The sequence below is a fragment of the Vidua macroura genome, chromosome Z (genome assembly GCF_024509145.1).
Source record: "Vidua macroura isolate BioBank_ID:100142 chromosome Z, ASM2450914v1, whole genome shotgun sequence".
NCBI lineage: Eukaryota > Metazoa > Chordata > Aves > Passeriformes > Viduidae > Vidua > Vidua macroura.
The window spans coordinates 12,106,617-12,126,797 of NC_071611.1; the positions used below are offsets into that span (position 1 = coordinate 12,106,617).

General features: G+C 37.3%; 1 protein-coding gene across 3 annotated transcripts in view; it reads right to left on the reverse strand.

Annotated features, from left to right (window-relative positions):
* The window catches only part of DAPK1 (death associated protein kinase 1), an 89,592-nt gene that overhangs the window by 41,716 nt on the left and 27,695 nt on the right, over positions 1 to 20,181 (reverse strand). For all 3 annotated transcript variants that reach the window (XM_054003303.1, XM_054003304.1, XM_054003302.1), the window contains exon 2: positions 6,573 to 6,794. In XM_054003303.1, the coding sequence (XP_053859278.1) occupies positions 6,573 to 6,794 (222 nt within the window). The remainder of the gene's footprint in view (positions 1 to 6,572; positions 6,795 to 20,181) is intronic.

A 20,181-nucleotide genomic window follows, 5' to 3' on the forward strand; every position in this document is an offset into this window, starting at 1 on the left:
CCCACATAACCAACATCTAAAAGACTGCTGCCCCCAACCACCAACTGGATATAGAAGCTTCCTGAAGGGAGCAGAGGCAAGAGGTTCACCAAGCACTTCCTGTGCATCTTCTTGTAGAGGACTATGGAGTATCTCTACCTGGTATCCACAAGAAGCACAGGGCTTCTCTCTATTCATTTTCTCAATTTGCTGGTAGGAATTACCAGACAGCTTCCTGATCAGTTCTTCTGTGCCCCAAGACAACTCTAAATGCCAAAATGCCAGTATATAAAGGATGGACAGCAACCTAATGACAGAGAAACATGATTACAAGTCAAGTCACAGCTAAATTCCTTTATAGCTGCAAAGCCTCGTTGTTCAACTTCACATACTGTTTTCCTCTAAAGCTTTAATTCATTAATGTTCCTGTATAAAACCTTTTTGTTTACATTTAAATTTAGTAATAATTTTGATGTCATAATATGCTGTTCAAGCATCATGTTCAATAAAATAAGAGCTTGTGCTTTGTGGCAGTCACATCTTAATTCCACCTAATTCTAATGCATTATTGACCATGTTATAACACAGAAAGTCACAAGGGCTGGGAAAATCTATTTCATCATTATAACACAACTTTTTTATATGGTTTTAAAGTAGCAGAGCACATGTGTTTAGAAGTATTTTGTATAAATATTTTCACTAAGAGAAAAGCTGGTATGTGTTATTTCACTGATACTTCTAGGCAGAAGTGAAATGAGAGAAGTAAATTAAAGCTTTCAGCTGACTGCATTCTTTCTTAGAAAATGCAATAGTGGTAAAAGCATTTGCCAGCCTTCCCAAAGGAAGGTTGACAGATGTGATTGCAACCCACACACCTCCCTCTGGGAAATAAAATACATCACGCCCATGGAAAAAGGATTTCTGTATAGTGCTTTTGCAAGTTGCCAGGCTTTCTTAACTATGAAACAGAACTATCGCCAGATCTCAGAGGAAGTTATTATGGGAACCTACTCAGGGAACTTAGAATCAATTAACCTTCAAAGTCAGCATGGTCACCTCGTAATGACTCAGTCATATGCTATGATCACACTGCTTATTATGCAATAGCACCTAAATGATAATTAATGATTACCTAAGGATTTCTAATGAATTTTAAAATCTACAAATGAGCCCTAAAATCTAGGCCCAAACTCCTTGAAGAAACATTTATCTTGCTTAGATTTCAAAACAACATAAACCAAGTTAAAGAAGCATGCCATTAATTTATTCCAGTTTTAAAACAGATGCAATTTGATAAATTATCTAATTCTTCTCTAGTCCAAACATTTATTCTGTCAACTTGTAAAGGGATTCTGTAGTCAAATGCATCTTGTATGACATCCAGTCATGCAGTTGTCAGCCCAAGACTAGACTCATATATTATTACTTCTGTTTTATGTAAGAGTAAGGGGGTTTGCATCCACCTCATTTCACTGCCTTTATGAATTGTGCAGTTACCAACCCACTCCTCAGAAGTACAAAGTGTAACAAACATTTTGAAACAGCAGAACAGGGCTGCTAGTTCATTAAATTACCTACTGGCTGAACAACATTGCACTTCAACTTTTCTTCACCGAAAAATGAAGACATGTTCCAGCATCACCACGCCTTTTAATTTTCATTTGTCCAGCTTCTATTAGAGATATCAACTGTCATGAAATCTTCTCCTTAATGTGCCTAAATTCTTCACTTACACTGAACAAGAAGCATTGGCCTCAATGGCCAGCTAGAACACATGCACTAAAACCTGGACTATAATTTAAGCAGTTAAGTCCTACTAAGTGGGGGTGGGTGGGAGGGGGCATGAACACTCCTGTGAATCTTTTTTGTACTCAAATAACACTGGTATTTAGGTTTTCATGACTGAAGTTCCTGAAGTGCCCAGAGTCTGGATACAGCAGGTGGTTAACTTGGCCCTTAGTATTTTTATCTCATCTACAACCTCCAAATTTAATATATGAGGAGCATTCAGGTTTAGCAAACTAGAGAGGCAATGATTTTGCTCAGGGACTGCAGCACATGGAAACCAATTCTCCCTTTAAGACCTGCTCACTGTGTGATAAGAGTCACACCAGCTCTAGAACCTGTCCTGTGAGCCTTGTCAAGCCTTTGTTCTAACCTGTCTACATATTCTCTGTGCATCTCTCTGTGGGCACGGATTTAGGATTTTGAAATCCAAAGGTGGCACAGGAATTACAAATTAGTGTCACAGGGTTTGCTAACTGCCTGCTACTTGCCAGAAGCACCAAATATTTAATCCTCCTCTCAAATTTCAGTGCAAAGCCACTTGATAATAACTTTCTTATTTACTTATGTGTAAAATTAACAAAAATCTCAGAGGTATTTCTACCAAAAGACAACTAAAAATTAAGGAAGCCCTGTGAAGACTTCAAGCTTCTCTGGAAGACAGGCTTTAATCTTCCTGAGCATAACTGTAAAAAGTTAAATTGAAGCCCCAATAAGATAGAAGAGGAATTTAAAGAGTTGATAGTTACTTGCTCTTAATTGCTCTTTAACGATCAACTAATGAAATTGTCATAAATTTTTACAAAAAGATGTATCATCCTCTTCTTGCACTATTCTGTTTTGATTAATAATATGAAGCTACCAGCAAAGTAGAAAGTCAGAGACAATGTGAGGCACAGGACTAAGTCTAAAAGAAAGTTTATGCATTCAAATGAAGCGTAAATCCTACTATTTAACACACAAATGCTTCTAATATTTTCAAAGCTTTTTATTTTTAAAAAATTTATGAAACAGATGATCGTCACTCAGAACCATGCTACAAAAGCTAACCATCTTAAATTAAGATTTCTAATTCAGAAATGAAGTTATGTTTTATGCAGAGAAACGTATGAATACCTAACTCCATCCACAGCTACCAAGTAAGAGTCACGTATTGCTATCAAGCCATTTCTAAAAAAGAGACCACCTGTATTGCTTTTGTGAATCCTACGGAATTACTGTACAATATAGGATGAAAATATTTTTTTTTTTGTGTTGCAGCAAGAAACCATAACCAAGGCTCCACAAAGAACCACAAACTAAGTATATTTTATGTCTGCAGTCTAAATAAAGACATAATAAAGTGGAAGAGAAAATAAAATGGAAGAGAGGAATTATGCATCCAAAGCCAGAAAAAGGGGAACCAAGTAGGTGCAAAGCATGCTTGAGGAAAGAAAATAATTATCACTGTGCAGAGACATCCGTGTTTTCTAGTCTGTGAAGTCTAAAAAAATGATGGCTTCAGCAGAGCTCACTAGAAATAGCTTAGTACAGCTAACATATAACAGACTCTAATAGCTGCAGCTGGATAGAAAAACATACTATGAAATTCTGACTAATTCAATTATTTGTGTGATAAAAGCAAAAAAAAAAAAAAAAGAAAATTATTAAGGTTTTAAGTTAGATGAAGAAAAGACAGTGGCTTCCACTTTGTGTGTAATATGCATAACATTCCTTTCAAGATAATGAAAGAGTCCACAGAGTGGGAATTTAAAAGGTTATTTCCAAGCCAAGAAAGGGGACATTTGTCACTAAAACCTAGAGTTATGAAAATACATATGAATGCTCTAAATATACCAAAAGATTGCAATAAAATAAACTTCTTCAAGGATATTTCATGCTTGTGCATGGCTGCTGAATCTTTTAAGAAAAGATTTGGTTTTAAAAGTTTCATAAATTAAATGTTTCATAGAACTTGGACTTTTTGGTAAATCACTTTCCTTATATAAGGTAGTTCAAAGAAAAATTTCCAAACATCTATGTGGATAAAGTAGCTCTGTTTTGTATTCAGTGTTGTGAGGACTACTTGGCCACTGCCATAATTAACCAACTGCCCACATATTCCTGCATTTAAATCATGACCTTGAATAGAACCAGAGAATGGTTTATGTTGGAAGGGACTTTAAAGATCATCAAGCTCCAACTCCCCTGCCATGGGCAGGGTCATCTCCCACTAGACCAAGTTGCTCAGAGACCCATCCAACCTGGCCTTGAGCACTTCCAGGAATGGAGATCCAGAACTTCTCTGGGCAACCTGTTCCAGTGCCTCACTACCCTCACAGTTAAGAATTTCTTTGTAATATCAAATCTGAGTCTACTATCTTTCAATTTGATGTCCTTCCCCCTTGTTCAGTCAATTGCTCACCTCTGAGAAACTGCCAATAAGTAAAACAGAAAAATGTTTAGGAGGCTCTATCCAATATAGCAACCCTCTTGCTGAAGCAGAAAATAAAAATCAATAGTGAACAGGCTGTAGATCCTGTTGCCCTGGGACTGTGCATGTTGACATATGGCAACAAAAGGGCAGCTGCCTTTACTCAATTATACAAAATTGTGACTATACTGCCTCATTATTGTAGTCAGAACAGAATGCAAGTGCCAGGAAATATACTATGTTCTAATCAAAATGGAAAATGGACACTTAGAGTAGGTTCTGACGATAGAGAAACAGGTTATTTAATGAGATTTCAGCTTTATTTCTGTTTGTATTAAATCGTTCTGTAAGAACAAAGACTGTCAAGAGGGTAGGTCCCTAGGCAAAATGTGAATAGCAGAACGTTAGAGAAAAAGGATTACATATTTAATGTCTAAGCATGCGATTAAAATGACAATCCTGTCTATTCAATAGCTTTATGTACCATCACAGTGATTATGAGAACTACAAAACTTTGTAGCAATTAGCATATTCAAGTTTACAAAGGGATTGCTAACACCATCTTTTCCTCTTTGACTGTCTAAATAAATAAATGCATTACCTTTGTGATATCCAAAATAGCACTACTTCAATTGAAGGATTCACAAAGCAGTTTGAAAAACCGAAAAAAAAATATCTCTGATTGAAACTATATACGGATTGCTCACCTCGCAATACAGTTACCTAAATTGCAATACAAATAATTTGCTGAGCTTCGTGCCATCAAGCTTATGAAATATGCAGATTGTCATTCTTCTGCTCAATGGACAGTGGTGGTTACACACTGACACACACACAACAGCAACCTTGCTGCCAAAAGAGCTCCTAGTCCATGTGCAAAGCAGGGGTGGGTGGAGTAGTCCCATTCCTCCTACCACTGCCATGATTACCAAGTCTCCCTCACAGCTTTTAAGTACAGACACTGGCCTGAATTCAACTGGACAGATTCCAGAGCAGAAGGAGCTGCACAAGCAGCAATATCCTGACAGTAAGATTGTAGAGCAAGAGAACATGAGAGTTAGTATCAAGTGGGGAGAGGAAGAAGCATCACACTAATTTTGCGGCTTATTCACATCACAGTTCAAAGAATTCTGAACAAAACCCAGAAATAGTAAGAATATAAGGAACTTTTGCTTTATACAGGATGATAGTTTAGTTTGGAAAAAAATTCTTGTTTAAATTATCCACATTTGGCAAACTAATGCAAGCAGATACAACTGGAACTAAAAAATCAAGCCAGACTACAGCTATTATAATAAAATATCACATGTTGGACTAGAAGTGTAAAAATATGTTTGCATAAACATAAGAAAGTAGCATCATGCATATATAGAACATAGAAAAAAATGGAACTCCAAAAGCTACTTCCCAGTTTTCTTTTTAAATCTATACTGTAAATCTAGATGTTACTGAAACCATGCAACACTGAAGTATCTTTATAAAGTGGAAACACCATTTATGAAAGCTAGTGAACAGGAAGATAATCCTGCATAGAAAAACCACAGGAACAGCCAATACAAAGACAATACAAAGTGCTGCCCAAGATTCTGGTACCGAGTCTTCTGCATGCATTAATTTCTTACTGTAGAGTATGGTTAACTGATCCTGAGCAGGTATGGCAATAAAAAGTACCAGGTATGCCATCTGTGTAAAGATATGCACATTCCAGCAGCAGCACTGACAAACTGACAAACTCTTAACAGGTGACTAATGCTTAACTCCTACACTTGCAGTCTTTGAGGAACTGGAAGCCAGACTTTGAAAAATGCAGAAGTAGTTTCAGCTGATATATTTAGCTCAATCTATTAGCAATGATATTGGATGAAAAATTGGGAACTAAACCAGTAAGAAACAGTGTGGAAGTTCAGTTTTCATTTCAACAAGAGAGAACTGGGAAAATTCTGGGGTTTTTTTATGTGGGTTAGAAAATGACAAAAAGCATTCACTGAGGCCACTTTACACCAACACAAAATACAGTAAAATTTGCTAACCTAATCTTCACTTAGAATCTATTTTCCTGTGCTCTGTTCTTCAAATCAGTATATATAGTTCCAGGTTCTTCATTTGGATTCATAACATCAACAGTGATTAAAGTAAAAAAGCAGAAAAAAGAAATCCTAAATATACTGATTAAAAAAGAATAAACTTTGTAGTGGATTCAGAGTGAAAAGTATGTGTGGAAATCAGGAAACTATAACACTGACTAAGACATGAAGATTTCTAAGGCTATTACCTATTTTCTTTTGGGGTGATAAGGAACTTCCATTAAATCACTGCAATTCTCAAAGTGTCTGTTTTTAAAAACCAAAGAAACAAATATTCTCCTACTGGGCCATGGGTCTATAGAGTTACTTACAGCTCCAGAATAAGAATGACATCTGTTTTGTTCTCATAGACATCATGAAGCGTAATCACATTAGGATGCCGAATCTCTTTCAGTATGCCAACTTCTCTTTCGATATCTTCCCGGCTCACTCCACGGCGGCTGGATTTTGTTCTCCTTTTCTTGATGAATTTTGCTGCAAACTGCTGACCAGTACTTTTCTCACGGCATTTTTTCACTACAGCAAACTGCCCACTAAAAAACAAAGAGATGACAAGGGTTCAGTTCAAGACAACTCAGAGCTAAGAGTAGCCTGATTACTGTGGTGGGGGAAATCAGCTTTTTAACTCTACTTGACCTAAGTATGTAACTGCTTCTTATGCCATCTAGAATAACACCTGAAGAAAACCTAGAAGAAGCAGGAAAAGTAATTTAAGATACAGCTTTTGCATCACACAAATGTACACATTTCAGCACATCAGTAAGTAAAAGGTAACACGTTATCAATAAGGACCACTGGATTTTTGACAAATATGTGCACTGGGGATTACTGGGCAAAATGGTTTCTGGATTTCTCCTCCCATATGCTTGTTGAATATTTTTTCTTTGTTCTGCAGTTGGGACAATTTGTAGTTTCTTACAACCTACATGATTTGTCAATGTTCTCTTTATATATATTCTATCCTCAAATTTGCTTTTTAAAAAGTTTTTAAAAGAAAATTCGGTTTCATGACACTGTTTTGGATTTTTAAAGTGCTGACTAAACATGGTAGTATCAAGAATTACTCATCTTGTTAAGTACAAGTTTGAAGATGAGAAAAGTACCAAGGCACTGAGAAACAAAACCTGTGTTTGTATTACAAACCAGAAGAAATTCCAGGAAGCTGCTGACTGTAGCACACAATCATTGATGTACAAGCCTGCTACTGGCTAGATGTACACACTGATCTAGATCAGAAATCTCCAGGAGTATAATGTTGATTCAAAGAAAGAATAAGATTTCTAAAATTGTTTTTCTTTTAAGTTTCCCTAATCTCTTGTTGAGGATTCTCAGGAGATTCTGTTCCTGCTTTTTTCACTATATGATGGAATCATAGAACTACAGAATGATACTAAAGAGATTTTTTGAAGTTAGCCTACCCTGTTAACTGAAGAAGATCTGTTCTCTAAAGCAGATTTAGAACAGCAATTAAATCAGAGCTAGCCCTAATAGGTTTGACTACTCGAACAGCCACATAGCACTCAGCGCTACACATTTCATGCTCCATTACTATGCTGATCCCACGTAGCACCCTGAGTGACACACTGTCTTGACCTGGGACATGCAGTTGGGCAAGACTAAATGACTGTCACTCTTAGAAGGGCAGGGCAAAGACAGGACCTCTCATGTGAACTCTTAGAAAGACACTCTAGAGTAGCCACCACCATCTGGGAAATCTTTGAATGCAGCCATGGGTAGTGAGAGAAGTAAATTTTGAGAGAAATCTTAAGACAACAGTTATTAAATTGAGGGTTAGATTTGTTTCAGTATTATGATCACCATTCAAGTTTAATTCTTCATTGTTTAATGAAATCAATTCATGAACTCGTGAGAAGATGTTATATTGCATGAAAAATTACTTTGCCTTAAATCCCACCCACCCCCAATTCCACACAAAGTTTTGAAGGGTCAGATTTCCATACAGAGACCTCCACATTATTATTATAAACTGCAGTGGACAGAGTAGTGCTTCAGACCACATCATATCCTCTTCTCCATCACACACAGGCTGGAAGACCTGCTTCACTTGCCTGGACTTGGCCTGCTAGTGTTATCCGAGATGGTCTTTGACATGTAAGACTTTCATATGTGTCGCTGTCGAGCAGGACGGGAACAGAGAACTCTAGATCAGAAGGCAAAGAAAATGAGCTCTGATTTATTTCAAATATACTGCTCTATATATAGAGGACATCGTGCAGACTAATTTCATTGGTCTTAGAGTAAAAACATCTCACACCATTGGTGTGCAGTGAATGACGCACAGTGGCAGAGCATATCTATAAACAATGTGAATAACAAGATAGATTAGAGAATTATTTACATTCTTTCCCAACTGTTTCCCAGGCTCTTGCCTGCTTAGAAAACCTTTCTCTTTCTCTCTGACTGAGCTGAGAATATCCACACATATGTGACTGAAAGAGAAAGCACAGACCTCTGGAATACCTGTGTCATGCTAAACTGACAGCAGAGAGCTAGACAAGGCATCCTAAGGTCATCAGCCTTCTCTGCCTGGTTCAGTCCAATTTCACAAAAACTGAGTTTGATCTCCAAGGTCTGAACAATTTTGCACTGCCAGAGTAGAGGTATTTTCACTGTTGAATTGAAAACACAGCCTTTCTGGCTCTTGCTTCCAGCGAGTAAAGCAAGTGACTGTCTCATACTCTCCCCCACAGCATGCACATCTCCACAGAGATACAAATCTTCATTTGAAAAGAATTTCAGTTTTGCAGAAAATTCAGTTTCAGAGAAACAATAAAGTGGAGTAGTAGACAGATGCAGACATCATCACAACTCCAAACAGCTACTTAAGCTCATGGATCACAAGGAAGTGCTGTTTTTCTTTTGACCACCTGGCTGGCTTTCAGGCTAGAAGTCTAAAATGCTTGATTGAGGAAGAAAAATATTTCTGCTTATCATCCACAGGCTTGAATGCTGCATGGCTAACCACTTTCTTATTGATGCTTCACTATGGAAAATAAAATAAAAAAAAAAAAAAAAAAAAAAAAAAAAAAAGAGAAACAACCCCCCCACCCACCCTCACCCCACCCCCCCCGCAATCCCTACAATGCAAATTAAACAAACCCAGAAACAACAACTCCCAAAATATAATATTAAAACCAATATTACATCTAACATTAGCTCTGGAGTAAAAAAGGAAAAACATAAATCTGAACTACAAAGGCATAAAATATACTGTGATATCCAAGAAGATTTAATTATAAAAGTTGGTGGGGATTAAGAGTTGTCTGTGCTTTACTGACATAATGATTTTTACATAGTATTATGCATATTTCAATTACATCATTCTCCAAAGCCACTTCATGTTTCCAATGCCTTTAAGGCTAAGACTGTTTAATCTTATTTTGGCAATGGGTCAACTATGATGTTACAGCATGAGGTTGACATCCTGGAACAAAGGGGGCTACATGAGACGAGTAGATCTCCTCTCTCCTGAGATATAGCATTTATTTTTTCAGTCGTTCACTATTTTCTCTGTCCACAACAACCTCTTGGAAGGATGCCCTGATCTATTACTATTCAATATAAAAGTGTTATCAGAAGTCAAATACATTGTTTAAAACACATGACTTTAAAGATTGGTCTCATCCACGTTTTAGTAGGAGGTGAACCTCCAAAAATCCTTGACACTCAAGACTGTAAGAAGGTTATCAACTAACAAGTATCTTGAGCAAGTGCCAGTTATACACCAAGTAACCTTCTTATTGTTGCTGTTGTGGTATTAATTCAGCACACAACTGCACAATTAGCTGTTTGTTATTAAACGCTGTACACGCAGATCACACTTTAGCCGCAATCAAAGGGGCTGTTTCATGCCTGGGATCCCTAAGCCACACCATTTTAAAACTCTCTCTAAACTCCTATTTTAAAAGCAGAGGAGATGTGTAAATCAAAAGGTATTTACTGGGCTTCCCCTCGCAGACTTGCAGAGACAGGCTGATATAAATCAGCTTTTCAAACATAACATTCATAGAATATCCAGTAATATCTTCCCCCAGACCCTACATTTTCAGATTCAGCATTCATTCATTCATACAGCATCTTCAAAGCCAGAAAAGTCCTTTAGTTTTTTTAAGTTTCCTTGCTTTGGTAGGTCTGATTCAAAGTGCATGGAGTCAAAAAAATGTCTGCCATTTAAAAAGAAAATTACACTAATCACCCTGCACCCTCTCCCTGAAGTAAATCACAAATTCACACTTAATAAAGTATCTGACATCATTTTTTTCATAGCAGAATCAGGTTAAACAGCAAGGCAGGATGACAGCTTGATGTAAGAACAAATAATTCTGCTAATAATAGTAATTTGTTTTTTGATCTTGTAATCCTTAACTCAACCAGGCCTTAATTACTACCCTAAAGTTACTCTTTGTGGGACACTTGGCATACACCCACATCCAGTGATTTTTCAGACTCACTTCAGAACAACCTGTTACCTAATCATGACATTTCTGCATCCTTTTTACATCATGAGACACACTTACACTGTCCTTTACAATAAATATACGTATAAGCAAAAGTTATGCAGACAGGGGATGGAAGCACCAATAAAGACCCTATAAGTCAACCTTTATTGCTCCTTGTTTAGTGAGATCAAAAAACAGCTACTCATCAGCATGAATTAAGACAAGTTTTAAATACAAAGGGATTTAGTTTAGAATGAAAGGGAAAACACAAGAGTACTTTAATTTTTTCCACAAGGATGATGACAGTGATTAGGGGCAGCAGATACCCTGTATTCTTTCCCACTTCCAGCCATCTGCACCAGCTCTTCCCAGGTAGTATGTTCTCTGAGGAGTGAAACTCTTGCTCCAAGAACCTGGTGAAGAGTTCTAAGCTAGACACAGAGTTGGTCAAGTAACCCCCAGGGACAAATTTTCTAGTAGTTATTGCCACAACAGGTCAAGAATGGGACAATTTTCCATGCCATCTTCTGAAGACTGCATTCCAAAATTTAATGGGAGCAGGAAATAGGAGTAAGGAAAAGGCATTAAGTTGCCATCAGAGTAATAAGATGCCCTGGTATTTTTCTGACATGCAGGTATTTTTCTTCTATTTAAAATTTTGATATTCAGTACACAACTCTGAAAACACAAAAACACAATGTACTGAGATTCAACTACTTTTACTATTTGTTTGACTACTTCCCTTTTTAAAATTACACTAATCCAACAGAAAGAGATTTACATAATACTCTTAGATCAGCCTGTGAAAGAAACTGCAACTCGATCATGGGGCCTCTTGTTTCCTTCAACAGAACACTATCAGCATACTGCACAGACTTCTGTCTTTCCTCAGAGATCTGCTGCAGGAAAGGCCAATGGACCAGGGGATGTGCAGACCCAGGAGCATCCTAGCACCAGTCAGCCCCATCAGCAACCACAGCTATCCATTATTGTCTGTCACCAAGGGCATCTGACCTGCTTCTGCTAATAAGGTTAGCTCTCACAAAACTCGCTGGTGAGGCAGCAGTGTCCAAGTCTTTTCCAAAGAAAAGGAACACTTGTCCACAAACTTGACCACTTGGCAACATGAAGGAACAACATCTATATACATCTGACAGGAGAAGGAGCTGGAAGCACCTGAAGCCTATTCACCATAAACTTGTTTCAGGCTTCACATAAACAGTTGTTATAGGAAAGGGCAAGGTGGCCATAGCGTAACAGAAGAAGTAATTTTGGGAGTCACATGAAAAAAAAAGCAGTACTAAAGAAAAGGAAAAAAGAGAAGTTAAACATGATACAGTATTTAAGCTAAAGAGAAAAACTCCTCAAATTATATATAAGTGACTAAGTGGAAGAATAAACCAGCTGGAAACTGATAGTGGACCATAGAGATCACTGTTAAGAGCTGTCTCTTTCAAGTACTACTAATATAGAAAAGCAAACATAAGGGTTTAACTAGATCTGACTGTGGAACAATAAAAAGTTGAGTGCTGCAAGTACACAGGCAGAAGAGGAACATGTGCTAGGCAATTGTGCAGTACATTTACAACAGGTGCAGAGTTAAAAGGAAATCGCAATTTACACCCATCAATATAATGCATGCTGATACACTTTGCTTAGAAATATTTTGGAAAAGCAGCAAAGACAAAAAGAACAGCAAGGAAGGGGAAGCAAAGCGGAAAACTAGACAGATTTATAAAAAACTCGAGTGTACTAACACCTGGTATTTCTGAGTTCTGATAACTCCCAACTTCCAAATTCCTTGTTATGCACAGATTAATGTATACACTTATAATATTCACATCTTTTAAAATATTTTTATTTCTGACTTAGAATAAATTTTGGTGTCTAATTACCAAGTTCCAAAAATACCAAGATTCCATCATAGAGATGACTCAATGTATGTATGTTTGATTATCCTTCACTATTAATACATCAAATATTTATTTTACCAAAATATGAAAAGTATAAAAGTAATTATTTCTTTATGTAATACTTTACATGAAAAAATCCCAACTTTCAAATTGAACTCTGTTATTACTGTATAATTTATTTAGTACCTTTTTTGTCTCTATACATCAACTGAAACTTCTGTTGTGTTGTCTATTCAAATACAGTTGCAACAGCATAACTGTTACATTAAAAATTAAATTAATAGAAGCATTTTTAGAGTTTCTATAACATAACAACATGAAGCAGTCAGAATTTGAGGTTTCAAGCAGTGCAAGAAGCAGGTGGGCTAAGTCAAATTTTTAAACATATTTATAGACTAAACTGCCTACCATAACTTTGTGTAATTGAATGGCAATCAGGTACCTCTTCCCAGCCCCTCCATGGTGTGATGGAGAGGAGAATCAGGAAAAAAAATTAAAAGCTCAAGTGTTAAAATGAGAACAGTTTAATAGCTTCAATGATATAAAACAATACTAATAAAACCAATGACAGTAATAGTAACAATGGACAGAAGAGAGTGAGAGTGAGAGAGGAATAAAACCCAAGGGAGAAAAGCAATGCACAATAAAGTTGCTCAGCACACACCGATGTCCAAATCCATTCCCCAGCAATGACTGCCTCTCTCTTACGATAAACTCCCCTTGGATTATATACTGGGTATGATTTTCATGGTACGGTATAACATGGCCCAAAATTCGCCAGTTTGGGTCATCTGTCCTGGCTGAGCAGACTCTCCCAGCTTCTTGTGCTCCTGCTGGCTGGCAGAGCACGGGAAGATGAAAAGTCCTTGCCTTAAGGTAGGCACTACTGAGGAACAACGGAAACCTCAGTGTGTTACCAACATTATTCTCATGCTAAATCCAAACCACAGCACTGTACAAGCTACTAAGAAGAAAAATAACTCTATTACAGCTGAAATCAGACACTGAAGTAGAGAACTTGTCCAATCTATTAATTTCCCCAACATTTTCAAGTTTGTGCCTCATATTTTTGTGGTTTGGTTATTTTAAAAACAAATAATCATGCCTTTTAGCTATGTATTTATAACCTACAGAAATGGTCTTGCGCTGTCAACCTCAGCACATAATACTGATGAAATTGGAGGTTTCTGTTGCTCTGCTGATTTCTGTATTTTCATTAGGTTGCTAACAGACTTCTCTAGATATTTGCTAGGCTTACAGAAAAGTGATTTTCTTTACTGTTTTCTCAGATATCCAGAAGAGCCACTAGTCCTAAGGGATGACATAAAGCATGATAAAAAAAATTATGACAGATCTAAATAAGGTATCTCAGAAAAATATATATTGTTTACTGGTTTTTTTTTAATTATTATTTTTGAATGCTTTGTATTATTCCAAATAGTGTACGAAATATTTTAGAGGAATAGTTATATTGGAGATGTGGAGGAAGAGAAAAAGTGATGAAGAGGTAAGAGACTATTACTTTGTCCATGTACAGATGTGCATGTGTATGCAGTACTGAGTGCTACAAAGTATTTTAATTCCTTATTGTGAGGGTGGTTTATCATAGCATTAAACTGCTTTCTGTGCCATACATTAAAAAAGGCAAGTGCCTGCCATTGCCAAGGCTCCCTATGGAGCCCGTTTATAGATTTGGTCAAGATCACATCTCACTGAACACAGCTCCTCAGTACAGTAATTAGCTAAGCGTGAGCAGATTAATCAGATGGCCCTGGCTGGCCCAGAGAGAAGGGGATGAAGACAGCTACACACTGTGCCTCGATGTTGAAAGTAAGACCAAGCATGCCTGTACAACTTTCTATGTCCCTTCCCCAGAAGCCTCACCTGAAGGATCAGCATCTGCTCAGGATTTTCTGATTCCACTGAGAGAGCCACGATACAGTTTTTCCAAAATACTTAATGTCAAAGAAGTTAAACAGTTGGAGCATGAATACATGCACACACCTGTGCATACATTTGCTGAGCTGAAGAGCACTTATTAACTAGTACAGGTCATGAGGCAGAGATGAGGCTCCTGTATCAGCAATTTGACAGTAAACATCAGCTGCAGATGACTGAAGAATTCTTTGCATTTACAAATAAGAAGCTATAAGAAAGCTATAAGAAATAATGCAATCTCCCGATTAGGCTGAACTTCATAATAAAATATATAAAGCACAAGTTTCAGCCATTCTCTGTGTACATATAAATATGCACAGTATCTCTATATACATTAATATGAAGATTTTAAACAGAGGATAAAAAATACAAATGGATGATATTTTGGGATTATATTTTGTTTACTGTTTATTTTATACACACTCTATTGTGAAGTGAATAGATATTTTATACACACTGTCATAAGAAGTAACTGAGTTTCTATCCTTGAAAAGGGTTTTAATTAGATATGTAACACGTTGAAAAAGAAATTTAAAGTCAAAATGCCTGCAATATTTTCATCCTGCTGCTATAGTTTGTCTGAAGGCTAATGCATAGCCCTTGCCAAGTATGGCTGCTATGTTACCAGAGCAGAATGCAGCCCTCTCTTTTATCCAAGAAGAATGCCTTCACAATTTTTTCCTTTTAAAAATGGCTTCATTTCAATTCACAGCTCAAAGCTGAACAGGATTTCAGTGAAACCCTGTGTTCTGACTAGGTTATACCAATTCTACCCGTGGAGCTACAAGTAGATCTGCTCAGTGTGATTCCCAAGTGTTGGCAGGTCACCTTGAAGGGGGGAGAAGAATGTAAGGAATTATGAAGAGTAGAGTCAGAGATGCTTTATTATGTGATTCAATGTGAAAACAGCTATGAAAACACTTGAACAAAAAGTGATATAAGTTCCATTTGTGTTCAGAAGAAAGGGTTAAAAGGGGAAGAATGGCAAGGAAGATGGTGGATTCACTCAAGCTGGGAATGCCAAGGTCTAGAGAATAAATCGTGTGGGAAACCATATATTAAACCTACTGCTGTTTATCCTCTATCTGTTTGGAGAAGAATTTCTGTGTAGAGATAACATAAGTGTTTACAGAGACTTGTAGGCCATATCCCAGACATGCTTCAGCTCCCAGTTGGGAGAGAGATCAAAGCAGGGACCATAAAAAGCACAGGGAGATCACAGCATGGTGCTAAACTACGCGTGCTCAGGCCCTGGATAAACTGGCACAGCAGCAGCCCTGCTGCCTGCTAGGACTGGACTGAGCCTGATGGTGCCTGTGCCCTCACTCGTGTCTCTGCTGCCCAGCCTTATTTCAGGATCCTCCAGTTAGTGAGGTAATTAAGTAAATTTATTCTTTGCATTTCAGCTGCGGTTTTTCTGTGGTTGCTCTCAGTCACCTGTGTGCATTGATTAACAGTTCAAAACAGAAATTATTTGTAAGGAAAGTTCCTTACATAGTCCAACCCCTTGATATTTAATTAGACATGGCTGAACTGTAGTTTGCTTCACCTCTTTAAAGGAATGTTTAGGTGAGTCATGGTGGATCACACATTAATAGAACCATAGAATAGCTTGGGTTGGAAGGGACTATAAACATCAAGTTCCAACTCCCTTGCAATAGGCAGGGACATCTCCCACTAAACCAGATTGTTCAAAACTCCATCCAACTTGGCACTGAACACTTTCAGGGATAGGGCATCCACAGCTTCTCTGGGTAACCAGTGCCTCACCACCCTCACAGTAATGAATTTCTTCCTAATATCTATTCTAAGAAGTCCTTCTTTCAGTTTAAAGCCATTCCTCTTGTTTTATCACTACATGCCCTTGTGAAAAATCCCTCTTCAGCCTTCCTCTAAGCCCCCTTCGGGTATTGAAAAGCTGCTGTAAGGTCCCTGCAGAACCTTCTCTTTTCCAGTCTGAACAGCCCCAGCTCTCTCAGTCTGTCAGTATATAGTCTGGCATTACATTATAGGAACATGAAAATGATGTTCAATCACAATATAAGAAAGACATTCAGCTATTAGAGATCATCCAAAGGAGAGCCACGAGGATGGAGAAGGGTCTTGAGGGGGAGCTGAATGATGAGCAGCTGAGGCCACTTGGTCTGTTCAGCCTGGAGGAGACTGAGGACAGACCTCACTGCAGTTACAACTTCCTCAGGAAGGAAAGAGGAGGGGCAGGCATGGATGTCACCTCTGTGGTGACAAGTGAGAGCACCTTCAGGCCTGAAGCTGTGTCTGGGGAGGCTGCATATCAGGAGGGTGGTTGGGCACTGGAACAGGCTCCCCAGGGCCATAGTCACAGCACCAGCCTGACAGAGTTCCAGAAGCATTTGGACAACACTCAGGCACATGGCGTGTTTCTTGCAGGTGCCCTGTGCAGGGCCAGGAGTGGGATTCAATGATCCTGATAGGTCATTTCCAACTCAGCATGTTCATGAATCTATGAGCATTATTAATGTTCAAGACCCTTTTGATTGCCAAAACAAAGGCAAAGATATTAAGTTACAACAAAGCATTGAAACAAAAACATATATCACAAATTTAATATAAACAGAATTTATTTGCATTGAACTGAAATTTATCTTTATTCAAAGATACCATTGCTCAAAAGAATGAGGAAGAAGAATATGGGAGCTACAGCAAAGAATAAAAAGCTCTGTTTTCCAATATGTACAGTATTTCAACAAATATTTATTATATGAACTGCCACACAAAGCATGTAATTGTGAGACAGTCAAGACTTACGAAGCCATTTCATAATTGCTCAAAAATATTAGACAATGAAGTTTACCTAGGACTTTATATGAGTTAATGTCCATAAACTCAAATTGGCAGGTAACAACTCAATAATGTACTAAAAGTTTCACAAAGTCCTTCGGAAACCACCTGCTCAGAAGAAAATGTTGTGCAAGAAAGATGTATCTTTAAGCCTCTGACCAGTCCTTAAGCTTAACCTTTGATAAATTTTGTATTTCTATATGCCTCATTAGTTAGTCTTAAATTCAGGTTAACATTTTAATTTAATTTTAATATTTTTTAAGGTCAAGAAGAACTTCCAATGACTCAATTTCCCTCAATTTAGATAACGGTAAAATTAATTTGATTTGATTGATAATCAAATAATTAAAAATTAATTTGATTTTGATTGATTTGTCTTTAAATTTCTTATGGCATTAAAAATAACCTTTATAATTTTCTTTTTCATATTCAACAAAAGAGAGATCTGTAAAACTCATGTGCAAAGCAAATGAAAAAAACCCACAGACGAAATCATTACATTATGATCAAAACATGACAGAACTTCATACAAAATGCTATCTAAAAGTGTAAAACTTAATGCCAGTGAATACACAGGAAGATTTAAGAAATCACACAGAATTCTTCAAACTATTTCTCTGGGTAGATTTCTCTTTTCAACACTGATACAATGGAATCATTCTGGGAAGCACTTGAAGATTCACAGAAATAGCTCCCATCTGTTAAACATAATGCCGTGTCTGCTTTCAAATGAAGACCTTTGAATAAAGTGTTTTGTTACTTTTAACATACAGCTGCAACCGTTCCATGAGTTTATTCCACCTCCTGATTAGAAATAATGGTAGGGGCAACAAACCTGACAAGCCCAAGATTTAAAGGAGTTTGGAGCATAGCACCTCCTAGTATTCACTCTCCTGTCCTTTTTCCCCCCACGGTGGTGACTGGGTTCCTTGGTTACAATACACTATCCTTGTTCTTTCTCACCACTGTGGCAACGGATGCAGCACTGTGCAACGTGCTGCATTTCTTCTGCTCTATGGTTTGTAGTCTTTCATGGTCAAAATTCTGCAATACTAATGAAACACCACTTGCTTGCCTTTCACTTTTTATTAAAACTAACTTTTTAACAAGCTGTATGGTTTCATAGGCTATTTATCTCTGGTGTTTACCAGTTTCAGTCCTCTTCATCCCATTCACTGTGCTCTTTTAATACTACAGAAAGGTTTCTTTCTAATGATTTTCACCACTGTCAGTCCCCTGTATTTATCTTCCTCACTCAGCTGTCTAAATTCTAGATTTTTAAGATCTCCACCTTCATCTGCAGCTTCAGCACTTGCAAGTCCACCTTCTCTAGTATCTCAATAAATCTCGGTCTTCAAGCCACTGTTGTCCAAAACTAGGGAAAATTACAAATTTCTCCTCATTCCTTTCAGCTCTGCTCTCATTGTTACTCTCTTTCCTGTCCTTACACATTCACCTGACTCCAGCACAGTGGTCAGGTATTCAGATCTCTTCCTGAAGCTCAATTAAAAAAATAAATCAGTACTCCCCACAAAATCTCTCCTAATGAGAGATGAATGAGAGAGATTAGGAGTGATACCCTTCTCCAAATCACCCTCTGATTGCCTATACTATGTTCTCCGCTTGACACTTGCTTTCCTCCCAACTTACCTAGCTCACCTTCACAATAAAATGGCAAAGCACACCAAAAACATAACTGAAAAGAAAAACCAACCAAACCCAAACCATCCTGACAGTTCTGTTCTGTATTAAACAGAGTGCTGAATCCTAAACATGATGTTCACACTCACCTAGTACTTTTAACACTCAGAAGGGCTTATTCAGTATGTAGACAGAAACAGATCTTCAAAACCTATTATTTTCTCAACTATGCATGTATGAAATGGATGGAGTCATTGCATGTTCAAGTTAACACACAATTTTAAACAAATACTTTAATCTACCAAAAAAAGGAATCAAACAGTAATCTAAGTCATTAATTTGAATCTCCTACATACGTCATTAAAAATACAATTCTGCTGCTTTCAAGGTTATTTTGTCCCTTTTATTTAGATAGCTTAATTACTTGTTAGAAGTCTTTCAATGAATAAATAAAAAGTAAGAGCATATATGAACAAAAACTAAGTTTAACTTAGCAGTTAAACAGATGTTAAACACTTAAGCAGATGGCACATCACACAGTTACCCATCAATCTGCAACATGGGTAAAATGATTACTCCACAAATCTTGCTGTATAACCAGCATCAATATAGAAACTATCCATCTCCCCCTTCCCTACATCCTCCCCTTCTCACATGTATTAAAAAAAAAAACCTGTTCCTTAAGCAATAGTATTTCAGTGGTAAATTCTTAGACATGTACCTACTCACCTGCTTTTGGGTCCAACTCGGTTCACTTTAAGTACTGACGCATTTAAAGTACAAACCTTCTGAAGTTCCTGCATTTGCCAATATATTTCACTCACAGAAATTCTGTTATGTAGGAAGTTTCACATTTCTTTTCTAATTTCAATCCACTATTCTTCCAAAGATGGAAATATAACTTCTTCAGGTTAGCTTTAGGTTTTTTTACTTCCTCTCTTTATCAAATGTCTCACCATAACTGAACTAAGTAGCACAATTATCCAAAAATACACTAAAATAACTTTTCTTTGGCTTACTGCATGCATATAGCTCTAACACTGAAGACAGAGAAGACTGCAGCACCTGTATGCTGTCCAATCTGAGAGCACAGTACAGATTCAATCGCTGGAGCCTGGAGAAAAGACAGTGACAAACATTTTATTTTT